The following is a 13,439-nucleotide window of genomic DNA, read 5'->3' on the forward strand; positions in this document are numbered from 1 at the left end:
GTATATAAGTGCGTTTGAGTGTATTTGTGTGTGTGTGTGTGTCTGTCTGTGTATGTGTCTGTGTATGTGTGTGTTCATGTGTGTGTATGTTTGTATATGTGTATATGTGTTTGTGTGTGTGTGTCTGTTCACGTTTGTGTCGGTGTGTGTGTGTGTGTGTGTGTGTGTGTATGCGTGTGTGTATATGTGTGTATCTGTGTGTATGCATGTGTGTGTGAGTTGTGTGTATGTGTGTGTGGCTGTGTCTGTTTGTCTGTGTCAGTGTGTGTATCTGTGTATATGTGTGTTAGTCTGCGTCTGTGTGTGTATGTGTGTGCGTATCTGTGTGTGTATTTGTGTGTGTTTGTGTGTATGTGTGTGTGTCTGTGTGTGAGTGTGTCAATATGTGTGCGTGTGTGTTTGCGTGTATGTGTTTGTGTGTGTCTCTGTGTGTGTATGTGCGTGTCTCTGTGTGTGTATTTGTGTGTGTATATTTGTGAGTGTCTATGCGTGAGTATGTGTATGTGAGTGTCTGTGTGTGTGTATGTGTGTGTGTGTGTGTATGTGTGTGTGTGTTTGTTGTGTGTATATGTGTACGTTTGTGTGTGTGTCTGTGTGTTTCTCTGTGTGTGTTTGTGTCTATTTGTCTGTGCCTGCGTGTGTGTCTCAGTTTGTTTGTGTGTGTGTGTGCCTTTGTGTGTATGTGCGTTTGTCTGAGACCGCGTGTATGTGTGTCTGCCTGTGTGTCTGTGTGTGTGCTGTGTGACTGTGTGTGTTTCTGCGTGAGTGTGTGTGACTATGTGTGTGTGTATGTATGTATGCGTGTTTATCTCTGTATGTGTGTGTGTCTGTATGTGTGTGTGTGTGTGTATGTATGTATGTGTCTGTGTTTGTGTCTGTGTGTGTATGTGTGTTTAGTGTGTGTTTGTGTGTGTCTATGTGTGTTTTTGTCTCTCTGTCTGTCTTAATGTGTTTAGTATATTACACCTGCCGGGGAGCACAGTTGTGTTTTCTCTGCTTGGTTCTATATTGTCCCTTAATTAATGTGTTTAGTATATTACACCTACCAGGGAGCACTGTTGTGTTTTCTCGGTTTGGTTTTATACTGTCCCTTAATTAATGTGTTTAGTATATTACACCTACCAGGAAGCAATGTTGTGTTTTCTCTGCCTGGTTCTATATTGTCCCTTAATTAATGTGTTTAGTATATTACACCTACCAGGGAGCACTGTTGTGTATTCTCGGCTTGGTTTTATACTGTCCCTTAATTAATTGTGTTTAGTATATTACACCTACCGGGAACCACTATTGTGTTTTCTCTGCTTGGTTCTATAATGTCCCTTAATTAATTGTGTTTAGTATATTACACCTACCGGGAAGCACTGTTGTGTAATCTCTGCTTGGTTCTACACTGTCCCTTAATTAATTGTGTTTAGTGTATTTCACCTACCGGAGAGCAATCTTGTGTTTTCTCTGCTTTGTTCTATATTGTCCCTGAATCAATTGTGTTCAGAATAATTACACCTTCCAGGGAGCACTGTTGTGTTTTCTCGGCTTGGTTCTATATTGTCCCTTAATTAATTGTGTTTAGTATAGTTCATCTACTGGGGAGAACTGTTGTGTTTTCTCTGCTTGGTTTAATACTGTCCCTTAATTAATTGTGTTCAGTATATTAAACCTACCAGGGAGCACTGTTGTGTTTTCTCGGCTTGGTTCTATACTGTCCCTTAACTAATTGTATTTAGTATATTACACCTACCAGGGAGCACGGTTGTGTTTTCTTTGCTTGGTTCTGAAAGAACGAAAAAAACTAAATTATGACCAGATTAACATTAAAAATCAAGAATTGAAAAACAAATAAACGAAACAAAATCGACATCATTATCATCATCATCATCGACATCGATATCATCATCATAACCATCATCATCATCACCACCATCATGATCATCACCGCCATCATCATCATCACCACCACCGTCATCATCATTATCGTCATCATCATCATCACCACCATCATCATCATCACCATCATAATCATCATCATCACCACCACCACCATAATATTTATTTCATTTTATTTATTTATATTTTGTAAACGTTTGTATAGAAAAGCTGAGATGAAAAATATCTCATACATTACATTCAGATAATTACAAACCTGCGGTCACTACATTTGTGTAAAATTCCCCACATCCAAATGCATTACAAACGGTGAGAACATGTAACCCATGGTCATCCTCTTCGATCCGACCAATCAGCAGTGAGAATCTGTATCCAGTGTCCCTGACCCTAGTTTTGTAGATATTTAAGGTCACGTCGACAGAGTTGACCTCGCTGTTATGTTTTGTGGTAGCTCCATGCGGGTTTATCCAGTTGTATGAACTGATGTTATTCTTGGAGAATATCGTCTTACTTAAAGTTAGATTTTGTCCAATGGTAACCGCGATCGTCTCATTTTGTTTTGAAGTATCCATCAGTACAAGTCGAACTAGAAGCAAATAAAAAAGGCGTTCACAAGTATTATTGAAACGCATTCAGAAAAACATAAATATTAACAATAAAATATCCGGAGTACACTGCCGTTCGAGAGATAGTAGTAGAGTTGGACAGATCAGGGCGACCAACGTAATAGAAATATTTTTTCCGGAATTTTCTGATATTTTCATTTTTATGCGCGCGAACGCCCTTTTCAAAACAATAATTTAAAGCCCGCGAAAACGTCATTTTCATTAAAGTAATTTTAAACTGTGAAAAAATGTCATGTTTGACATATATTTGCAAAATGACAATACAAATAAGAATATCATTATTTATATATGAATTGGAACTTTCTCATAAGAAGACACTCCCTCTCCAAACACACACACACACACACACACACACGCACACACACGGACACGCACATCAAGTTAACACACACACACACACACACACATCATCACAAACACACACACACACACACACACACACACACACACACACACACACACACACTTTTATTAGCGAATATTCTATTACAGTTTAAGAATCCCACGTACAGATTAGCAATAAAGTGACAAACAGACTTGGCACCAATATTATTTGTATGTAGATACATTGCCACATATGCACTATTTCATCATATGCATGTAGTGGGGTCGAACTAATTTGCGGCGAACTGGTTCGGGGACGAAACGTCTGCTACCCACATTAAGACTGGCTGCCATTTTTCATTACGCTTACATTACTGTTACAGTAACACTTTTGGGGAGCCAGTGTACAGAAAATAAATCGCGTTATTATTTAACTTAATTGAATAAAATAATATCGGTAGGTATATTAATGTAGGTAGGTATATTAATGTAGGTAGGTATATTAATGTAGGTAGGTATATTAATGTCATGGATGCGTCATATAATAGATTAGTGGTGACCAAATATTATTTATTCAAATGTTGCATGTTAACGCCAATGGAAAGAAAACAACTGTCGGTTCGGTTCGGTTGGGATTTTTTGTTTGGGTTTTTTTTTGTGTTTTTTGTTGTGGGTTGTTGTTTTTTTGGTGGGTTTTTTTACGATTGTAGCGTTCTTCTGTTCTAATCATTCCCAGTCTGGAGCTCCACGCGGAAAGACGTGTTTATTTCGCTTGTGCACACTGCACGTGCTTTCCTGTGCTCGACTTGGGGGTCCTTCGTTTCGTTGTTTCTGTCAGCGAAATGAAGTTTTCTACTGGGATGTATGTGGTCATTGGAACTGATTGAACGCTAGAACGCTTCTCGTCTCGACAGCCTGCACCACCAGGTTGGATTCTTTTTTACCGAAATTCCTTGCCTCCACGTCATTTCTCCGTCTGACTGTCGACTTGTTTTTTTCGTGACTCGTATGACGGCCATTCTGCAGAATGCAACGGTTGTTCGCGTTTAGTCTCTACATGTCCGAGCCTGTCCTAGCAGCACTGGAAGATTGACCGCCCCACTTTAAGAAGAAATAGGAAGCGGGGTCGGCCCCTACTACTCTTTTTCTAGACTTTACCTTGCTTTATAGTGATACCATCTCGTATCCTCCGGAGATGGGCCCGTCCGCACCACTATACCAACCCATGTCGACTGGACTATACCCTAGTCTGATACTCTCTCTCGTTCAGACGGATCCGGCTTCTCAAGATCTGTATTTCAGCACAACACTACACCTTCAACGTCTATCGACTGTCAATCTAGGGGTTTTCTTGACGGGATGCAACCCATCTCGTCCCTTTAAGCTGTGCACCCAAACGGCCTTAACGAGGCCACTCGTGTGAACACATTGATCGGACTTTAAACTTTTAGATCTGCGTTCAAAATTTTATGTCGAAATTACTTCTTTTGTTTAATATTATTAAACAGTCCGATCATCTCTTCTTTCTCTTATTTAATTTTGGACTGTCCTTCTAAAATGCTCCAAATTATATAAATATTCGGCCGAGCTGTCAATTCTTTTTTATTTGTGGCTTGTAACCTTTTTTTTTCTTTTTTTTTTTAATCTATTAACTACTTTACTAATTGCTATTTTCAAAATTCTGCCTATCCCCACCCCCCCCTCCCCCCTCCGTCCATCCCGATTCAGGCCACCGATCTTATCGGAGGTCGGACTCGGGATAGGCGTGTTCGAAACGCTAGTGGTATATGGGCACGTTAAACTAGTCATCATCATCTGCTTTCATCCACGGTGGCAAAATTTCATACATCGCCATAGAACTGATGCCTGCCCCGCAGGAACATCAGTCTATGGTATTTAAAATATCTTTAAAATGAATACATAAACGATTCGAGTATAAACAAAAATAAGAAAGAACATTTTCATATATGGCTTCAGTTTACTCGACATTTTCATTGGTCGGCTGTTGACAATAGACACACCTCTGCGGCCTTGGTAATGACACAAAACTAGACAAAACGGTGTTCAGGTTGAAATGAGTGATACAGATATTTAATTATAAGAGTGTAGAACGCAATAAGACTTAGTTGCTTAGAAAAACAATTCGAGTGAATTTGAAACAAATTCCGGATATTTGGCATCAATTCCGGAATTCCGTGTACGTGATGAAAATTCCGGAGAGTTGGTCGGCCTGACAGATATAACCGTTCAGATGTCCATCTAGCTCTCGAACAATAGATTGCTCGTTCTATTGGAGTACATGGTGCTGATAGTTTAAAGTATGTTTCTGTATAATGACACCACTAGAGCAAATTCATGTATTAATCTGAGGCTATTGAATGTCAAATAACAACTATTACTACTACTACTACTACTACTACTACTACTACTACTACTACTACTACTACTACTACTACTACTACAACTACTACTACTACTACTACTACTACTACTATTACTACTACTACAACTACTACTATTACTATTACTACTGACAGTACTGCTACTATTACTGTTATTACTACTAGTATCAGTAATAGGAAAGATGGAGAGAGAAAACAAATACCTCTTACCATGCATGTTAATTGTTTTGTTTCCTGTTTGCTCTGTCACATTGTTTAGACCTGTGACGTTGTTTGACACAGTGCACTCGTAAGTTCCTGAATCTTTATAGCTGTATGGCTGGATGATGTGGACATGTCTGTTTGGCGACTCTAACCTCCCAGCTATCTCTCTGATCTTCTGTCCTCCCCAAAAGTGAGTGAATTTGGAAAAGTGGTACTCTGGAGGACGACCATTCGCTTCACAAATTATCTTCACAGAATTATAATGTATGTTATATTTGCTGTACACTGTGACATTTGGAGAATCTGTATGAATTAAAACATATAATTATGTGCATATTTGTGTGTGCTCACGTGTATATATGTATGCATGCTATGACATGGTATGGTATTGTGTAGTGTGGTGTGGAGTGGCAGAGTATGGTACAGTAGGGTATGGTATGGTATGGTATGATGTAGTGTGGTGTGGTGTGGAGTGGCATAGTATGGTACAGTATGGTATGGTATGATATGGTATTGCATGGTACGGTATGGTATGGTGTGGTATGTTGTGGTATGGTGTAGTGTGGAGTGGTGTGAAGTGACATGGCATGGTACATTATGGTGTGGCATGGTATGGTGTAGTGTGGTGTGGTGTGGAGTGGGATAGTATGGTACAGTATGGTGTGGTATGGTATGGCATGGTGCAGCGTGGTGTGGTGTGGTGTGGAGTGACATAGTATGGTACAGTATGGTGCAGTATGGTATGGTATAGTATGGTATGGTGTAGTGTGGTGTGGTGTGGTGTGGAGTGGCGTATTGTGGTATGGTATGGTGTGTGGTGTGGTGTGGTGTGGTGTGGTATTGTGTATTGTGGTGTGGTATGGTATGGTATGGTATGGTATGGTATGGTATGGTATGGTATGTATGGTATGGTATGGTATGTATGTATGTGTGTATGTAAGTGTGCATGTGTATGTATGCGTGCGTATGTTCTTCTTTGAGAGTGTGTATGTATAGGGAGGGAGGTAGGCACATTCATGCATACATCTTTATTCTGACGTTTGTTAATGTTTTATTTATGTTTTTATGCATTATAATCAATCCATTCTTCGGTCTCTTTATCCATTAATCGAATAACCGCTTCATCCATCCATCCAAACGATCGATAGATCCATCGATGCATTCATCCATCAACCCATTTATGAATTCATCCATCTATCTATCTATCTGTCTATATATCTATCTATCTATCTATCTATCTATCTATCTATCTATCCACCCATCCATTAATGCATACATGTATGCACCCACAGAACCATAGTTTGACGCATCAGTACAATTATTCTCTTGTGATGTTTCTTATCCAGCAGCCTAATTAAAATGTATCAGTGATTAATACATTCTTGTGTGCTAATGGTATCGTTAATGAAAACAAACATTGAGTTTTAAATGCGAATGCATACACTAGAATAAATAGAAGGAGGGGTACTTTTTGTTAGCAAGGAATATAAGAGATAATATTGAGTCGTAAGATACCTAGTTCCACGAGGAGGGGTAGATACCTTGTTCCAAGAGACACTATTGCATTTGTAATTTCACTATAGATACCTTGTTCCAAGAGATAATATTGCATTTTGTAATTTCGCTATAGATACCTTGTTCCACGAGATAATATTGCATTTTGTAATTTCGCTATAGATACCTTGTTCCAAGAGACACTATTGCATTTTGTAATTTCGCTATAGATACCTTGTTCCAAGAGACACTATTGCATTTTGTAATTTCGCTATAGATACCTTGTTCCAAGAGACACTATTGCATTTTGTAATTTCGCTATAGATACCTTGTTCCAAGAGACACTATTGCATTTTGTAATTTCCCTATAGAGACCTTGTTCCAAGAGATAATATTGCATTTGTGTTTGAAAAGAATGCTCTTTAACAGATCCATATGCATGGGATCAGCAAGCTACGCGGTCGATCCCGCTGACATGCATGTGTATATGTATGTTTGCTAGCATACATATATACGTGTGTGCGTGCGTGGATGTAAGCAGACAGGTAGGTAGGTAGGGTCTATGGAGGTAGGTACGTGTTCGCAGTACAGATGTATATATTTTTGCTTTGACATTTGTTAAACCTTTTTGTTTTGTGTTCCTACATATTATTTAATTAGTTTATGTATAATTTTATTATCTGTTTATCAGTCTATCCACCCAACCATTCGTCCACCCACACTCCCACAAATACATCCATCCATACATTCTTATGTTCTATCATGCTGTTTCTAATCCAAGCAGCATAATTAAAACTCACATATACATTTGATGTGATAATTTAACCAAACATCATATACACCAGTGAATTCCAATTAGGCTGCTAGACCCACTTACAAATGACAGAAATACGAGTTTCTTTGAAGAGGTTGTACTGGTTTGTTGTGTGAATAGCTGAGCAACGGCATATTTGATTATCATCAGCTCTCTTCACGGTGAACCGTATATCTCTAACTACAGCAGGTCCAACTGTGCTTTGTGACGTCTTGGTTGGTATCTCACCACACGTGAAGATAATGGTTGAGACCGGAGGGTTTCCACCAGTTACTTCACAGGACATTCTTAGAACGTCTCCCTCTCGAACTGGGTTACCAGATGTATATCCCTTTATCACTGGTTGCCCAGTCGGCGGATCTGAAAGATTATAGACCAGTCGTTTTGTCTAGAGTCATTATACAACAGAAACACAGGAAATAAAGAGAATAAATTATTAACGAATGCCAAGCCTGATGCGCGGTCGGTCTAAGATGCATCCCCATCGGGAGCCCATTGGACTATTTTTGGTTTCTACCAGAGTACCACGACTGGTAATGGAAATGTTTTATTTAACGACGCGCTCAACACATTTATTTACGGTTATATGGCGTCAGACATATGGTTAAGGACCACATAGATAGAGAGAGAGGAAACCCGCTGTCGCCACTTCATGGGCTACTCTTTTCGATTCGCAGGTCCAACTGTGCTTTGTGACGTCTTGGTTGGTATCTCACCACACGTGAAGGTAATGTTTGAGACCGGTGGGTTCCCACCAGTTACTTCACAGGACATTCTTAGAACGTCTCCCTCTCGAACTGAGTTACCAGATGAATATCCCTTTATCACTGGTTGCCCAGTCGGCGGATCTGAAAGATTATAGACCAGTCAGTATACAATAGAAACACAGGAAATAAGGAGAATACATTATTAACGAATGCCAGGCCTGATTCGCGGTCGGTCTAAGATTCATCCCAATCGGGAGCCCATTGGACTATGTCTGGAGCCCATTGGACTATGTCGGGATCCCATTGGATTATGTCTGGAACCCATTGGACTATGTCTGGAACCCATTGGACTATGTCGGGAGCCCATTGGACTATGTCGGGAGCCCATTGGACTATGTCGGGAGCCCATTGGACTATGTCTGGAGCCCATTGGACTATGTCGGAAGCCCATTGGACTATGCATGGAGCCCATTGGACTATGTCGGGAGCCCATTGGACTATGTCTGGAGCCCATTGGACTATGCCGGGAGCCCATTGGACTATGTTTGGTTTCTACCAGAGTACCACAACTGGTAATGGAAATGGTTTATTTAACGACGCACTCAACACATTTATTTACGGTTATATGGCGTCAGGCATATGATTAAGGACCACACAGATAGAGAGAGAGGAAACCCGCTGTCGCCACTTCATGGGCTACTCTTTTCGATTAGCAGGTCCAACTGTGCTTTGTGACGTCTTGGTTTGTATCGTATCACACGTAAAGGAAATGGTTGAACCAGTGGCTTTCCACCAGTTACTTCACAGGACATATTTAGAACGTCTCCCTCTCGAACTGGGTTACCAGATGTATATCCGTTGATCACTGGTTGTCTAGTCGGTGGATCTGAAAGATTATAGTTCAGCCATTTTGTTTATCGTCATTATACAGGAGAAACAATGAAAATAGGATATCATAGGCAGTGTAGTTGCTTCCCCAATGTGATTGCTAATTCAATATAAAATTCTCGCTACGCCATTGACATCAATATTATGCATTTTAACTTAATTGCCATGCTTGTATCCATATAAGACTGTTCTTGACACACATCTCGGCTATCTGGGCCTTTATTGTCCATGACGGTCGATTAATAACTCGTTGTTAGTGATTACTAAGAGAGATGTAATAATCTTATATCTCTCCATTGCGGCGGAATGTAACCCAGTGGTAAAGTGTTCGCTTAATACGCTGTCTGTCTGGGATCAGTCTCGTCGGTGGACCCATCGGACTATTTCTCATTCGCGCCAGTGCACCACGACTGGTATATCAAAATGCAGTGGTATATGCTATCTTGTCTATAGGATGATGCATATACAAAATCACTTGCTACTAATGGCAGGGCTCGAACTTAACGACGGCACCGACGGCAATTGCTGTCGTTGAGATGGCACAACAGTGCTGTGGGTAAAGCTCCACAATCATAGCAAACTGTTTAGACCTGGTATACATTAGCTGTCAGTATATAAACATAGCAAACTGTTAGACCTAGTATACATTAGCTGTCAGTATATAAACATAGCAAACTGTTTAGACCTGGTATACATTAGCTGTCAGTATATAACATAGCAAACTTTTTAGACCTGGTATACATTAGCTGTCAGTATATAAACATAGCAAACTATTTAGACCTGATATACATTAGCTGTCAGTATATAAACATGAGTAAATGTCAAATAGGTCTACATACACCTGGTATAAATTAGCTGTCAGTTTATAAACATGAGTAAATGTCAAATAGGTCTACATACACCTGGTATAAATTAGCTGTCAGTATATAAACATGAGTAAATGTCAAATAGGTCTACATACACCTGGTATAAATTAGCTGTCAGTATATAAACATGAGTAACTTTCAAATAGGTCTACATACACCTGGTATAAATTAGCTGTCAGTTTATAAACATGAGTAAATGTCAAATAGGTCTACATACACCTGGTATAAATTAGCTGTCAGTATATAAACATGAGTAAATGTCAAATAGGTCTACATACACCTGGTATAAATTAGCTGTCAGTTTATAAACATGAGTAAATGTCAAATAGGTCTACATACACCTGGTATAAATTAGCTGTCAGTATATAAACATGAGTAAATGTCAAATAGGTCTACATACACCTGGTATACATTAGCTGTCAGTATATAAACATGAGTAAATGTCAAATAGGTCTACATACACCTGGTATACATTAGCTGTCAGTATATAAACATGAGTAAATGTCAAATAGGTCTACATACACCTGGTATACATTAGCTGTCAGTTTATAAACATGAGTAAATGTCAAATAGGTCTACATACACCTGGTATACATTAGCTGTCAGTTTATAAACATGAGTAAATGTCAAATAGGTCTACATACACCTGGTATAAATTAGCTGTCAGTATATAAACATGAGTAAATGTCAAATAGGTCTACATACACCTGGTATAAATTAGCTGTCAGTATATAAACATGAGTAAATGTCAAATAGGTCTACATACACCTGGTATACATTAGCTGTCAGTTTATAAACATGAGTAAATGTCAAATAGGTCTACATACACCTGGTATAAATTAGCTGTCAGTTTATAAACATGAGTAAATGTCAAATAGGTCTACATACACCTGGTATAAATTAGCTGTCAGTATATAAACATGAGTAAATGTCAAATAGGTCTACATACACCTGGTATAAATTAGCTGTCAGTTTATAAACATGAGTAAATGTCAAATAGGTCTACATACACCTGGTATACATTAGCTGTCAGTATATAAACATGAGTAAATGTCAAATAGGTCTACATACACCTGGTATACATTAGCTGTCAGTATATAAACATGAGTAAATGTCAAATAGGTCTACATACACCTGGTATAAATTAGCTGTCAGTATATAAACATGAGTAAATGTCAAATAGGTCTACATACACCTGGTATAAATTAGCTGTCAGTATATAAACATGAGTAAATGTCAAATAGGTCTACATACACCTGGTATACATTAGCTGTCAGTATATAAACATGAGTAAATGTCAAATAGGTCTACATACACCTGGTATAAATTAGCTGTCAGTATATAAACATGAGTAAATGTCAAATAGGTCTACATACACCTGGTATACATTAGCTGTCAGTATATAAACATGAGTAACTTTCAAATAGGTCTACATACACCTGGTATACATTAGCTGTCAGTTTATAAACATGAGTAAATGTCAAATAGGTCTACATACACCTGGTATACATTAGCTGTCAGTATATAAACATGAGTAAATGTCAAATAGGTCTACATACACCTGGTATAAATTAGCTGTCAGTATATAAACATGAGTAAATGTCAAATAGGTCTACATACACCTGGTATACATTAGCTGTCAGTATATAAACATGAGTAAATGTCAAATAGGTCTACATACACCTGGTATAAATTAGCTGTCAGTATATAAACATGAGTAAATGTCAAATAGGTCTACATACACCTGGTATACATTAGCTGTCAGTATATAAACATGAGTAAATGTCAAATAGGTCTACATACACCTGGTATAAATTAGCTGTCAGTATATAAACATGAGTAAATGTCAAATAGGTCTACATACACCTGGTATACATTAGCTGTCAGTATATAAACATGAGTAAATGTCAAATAGGTCTACATACACCTGGTATACATTAGCTGTCAGTATATAAACATGAGTAAATGTCAAATAGGTCTACATACACCTGGTATAAATTAGCTGTCAGTTTATAAACATGAGTAAATGTCAAATAGGTCTACATACACCTGGTATAAATTAGCTGTCAGTATATAAACATGAGTAAATGTCAAATAGGTCTACATACACCTGGTATAAATTAGCTGTCAGTATATAAACATGAGTAAATGTCAAATAGGTCTACATACACCTGGTATACATTAGCTGTCAGTATATAAACATGAGTAAATGTCAAATAGGTCTACATACACCTGGTATAAATTAGCTGTCAGTATATAAACATGAGTAAATGTCAAATAGGTCTACATACACCTGGTATAAATTAGCTGTCAGTATATAAACATGAGTAACTTTCAAATAGGTCTACATACACCTGGTATAAATTAGCTGTCAGTATATAAACATGAGTAAATGTCAAATAGGTCTACATACACCTGGTATAAATTAGCTGTCAGTATATAAACATGAGTAAATGTCAAATAGGTCTACATACACCTGGTATAAATTAGCTGTCAGTATATAAACATGAGTAAATGTCAAATAGGTCTACATACACCTGGTATAAATTAGCTGTCAGTATATAAACATGAGTAAATGTCAAATAGGTCTACATACACCTGAGTATAAATTAGCTACATACACCTGGTATACATTAGCTGTCAGTATATAAACATGAGTAAATGTCAAATAGGTCTACATACACCTGGTATAAATTAGCTGTCAGTATATAAACATGAGTAAATGTCAAATAGGTCTACATACACCTGGTATACATTAGCTGTCAGTATATAAACATGAGTAAATGTCAAATAGGTCTACATACACCTGGTATAAATTAGCTGTCAGTATATAAACATGAGTAAATGTCAAATAGGTCTACATACACCTGGTATAAATTAGCTGTCAGTATATAAACATGAGTAAATGTCAAATAGGTCTACATACACCTGGTATAAATTAGCTGTCAGTATATAAACATGAGTAACTTTCAAATAGGTCTACATACACCTGGTATAAATTAGCTGTCAGTATATAAACATGAGTAAATGTCAAATAGGTCTACATACACCTGGTATAAATTAGCTGTCAGTATATAAACATGAGTAACTTTCAAATAGGTCTACATACACCTGGTATACATTAGCTGTCAGTATATAAACATGAGTAAATGTCAAATAGGTCTACATACACCTGGTATACATTAGCTGTCAGTATATAAACATGAGTAAATGTCAAATAGGTCTACATA

At 38.0% G+C, this 13,439-nt stretch overlaps 1 protein-coding gene across 1 annotated transcript in view; it reads right to left on the reverse strand.

Annotated features, from left to right (window-relative positions):
- Window positions 1-8,304, reverse strand: part of LOC121385903 — a 16,232-nt gene extending 7,928 nt beyond the window's left edge. The window contains exons 1-4 of the mRNA XM_041516694.1: window positions 7,812-8,304; window positions 5,447-5,743; window positions 2,141-2,470; window positions 1,739-1,771 (exon numbers count right to left, since the gene is read on the reverse strand). Coding sequence (XP_041372628.1) covers window positions 1,739-1,771; window positions 2,141-2,470; window positions 5,447-5,743; window positions 7,812-8,034 — 883 coding nt within the window. The 5' untranslated portion in view covers window positions 8,035-8,304. The remainder of the gene's footprint in view (window positions 1-1,738; window positions 1,772-2,140; window positions 2,471-5,446; window positions 5,744-7,811) is intronic.
- Window positions 8,305-13,439: the final 5,135 nt, after the last annotated feature.

Source organism: Gigantopelta aegis, chromosome 12, assembly GCF_016097555.1.
Source record: "Gigantopelta aegis isolate Gae_Host chromosome 12, Gae_host_genome, whole genome shotgun sequence".
Classification (NCBI taxonomy): Eukaryota; Metazoa; Mollusca; class Gastropoda; order Neomphalida; family Peltospiridae; genus Gigantopelta; species Gigantopelta aegis.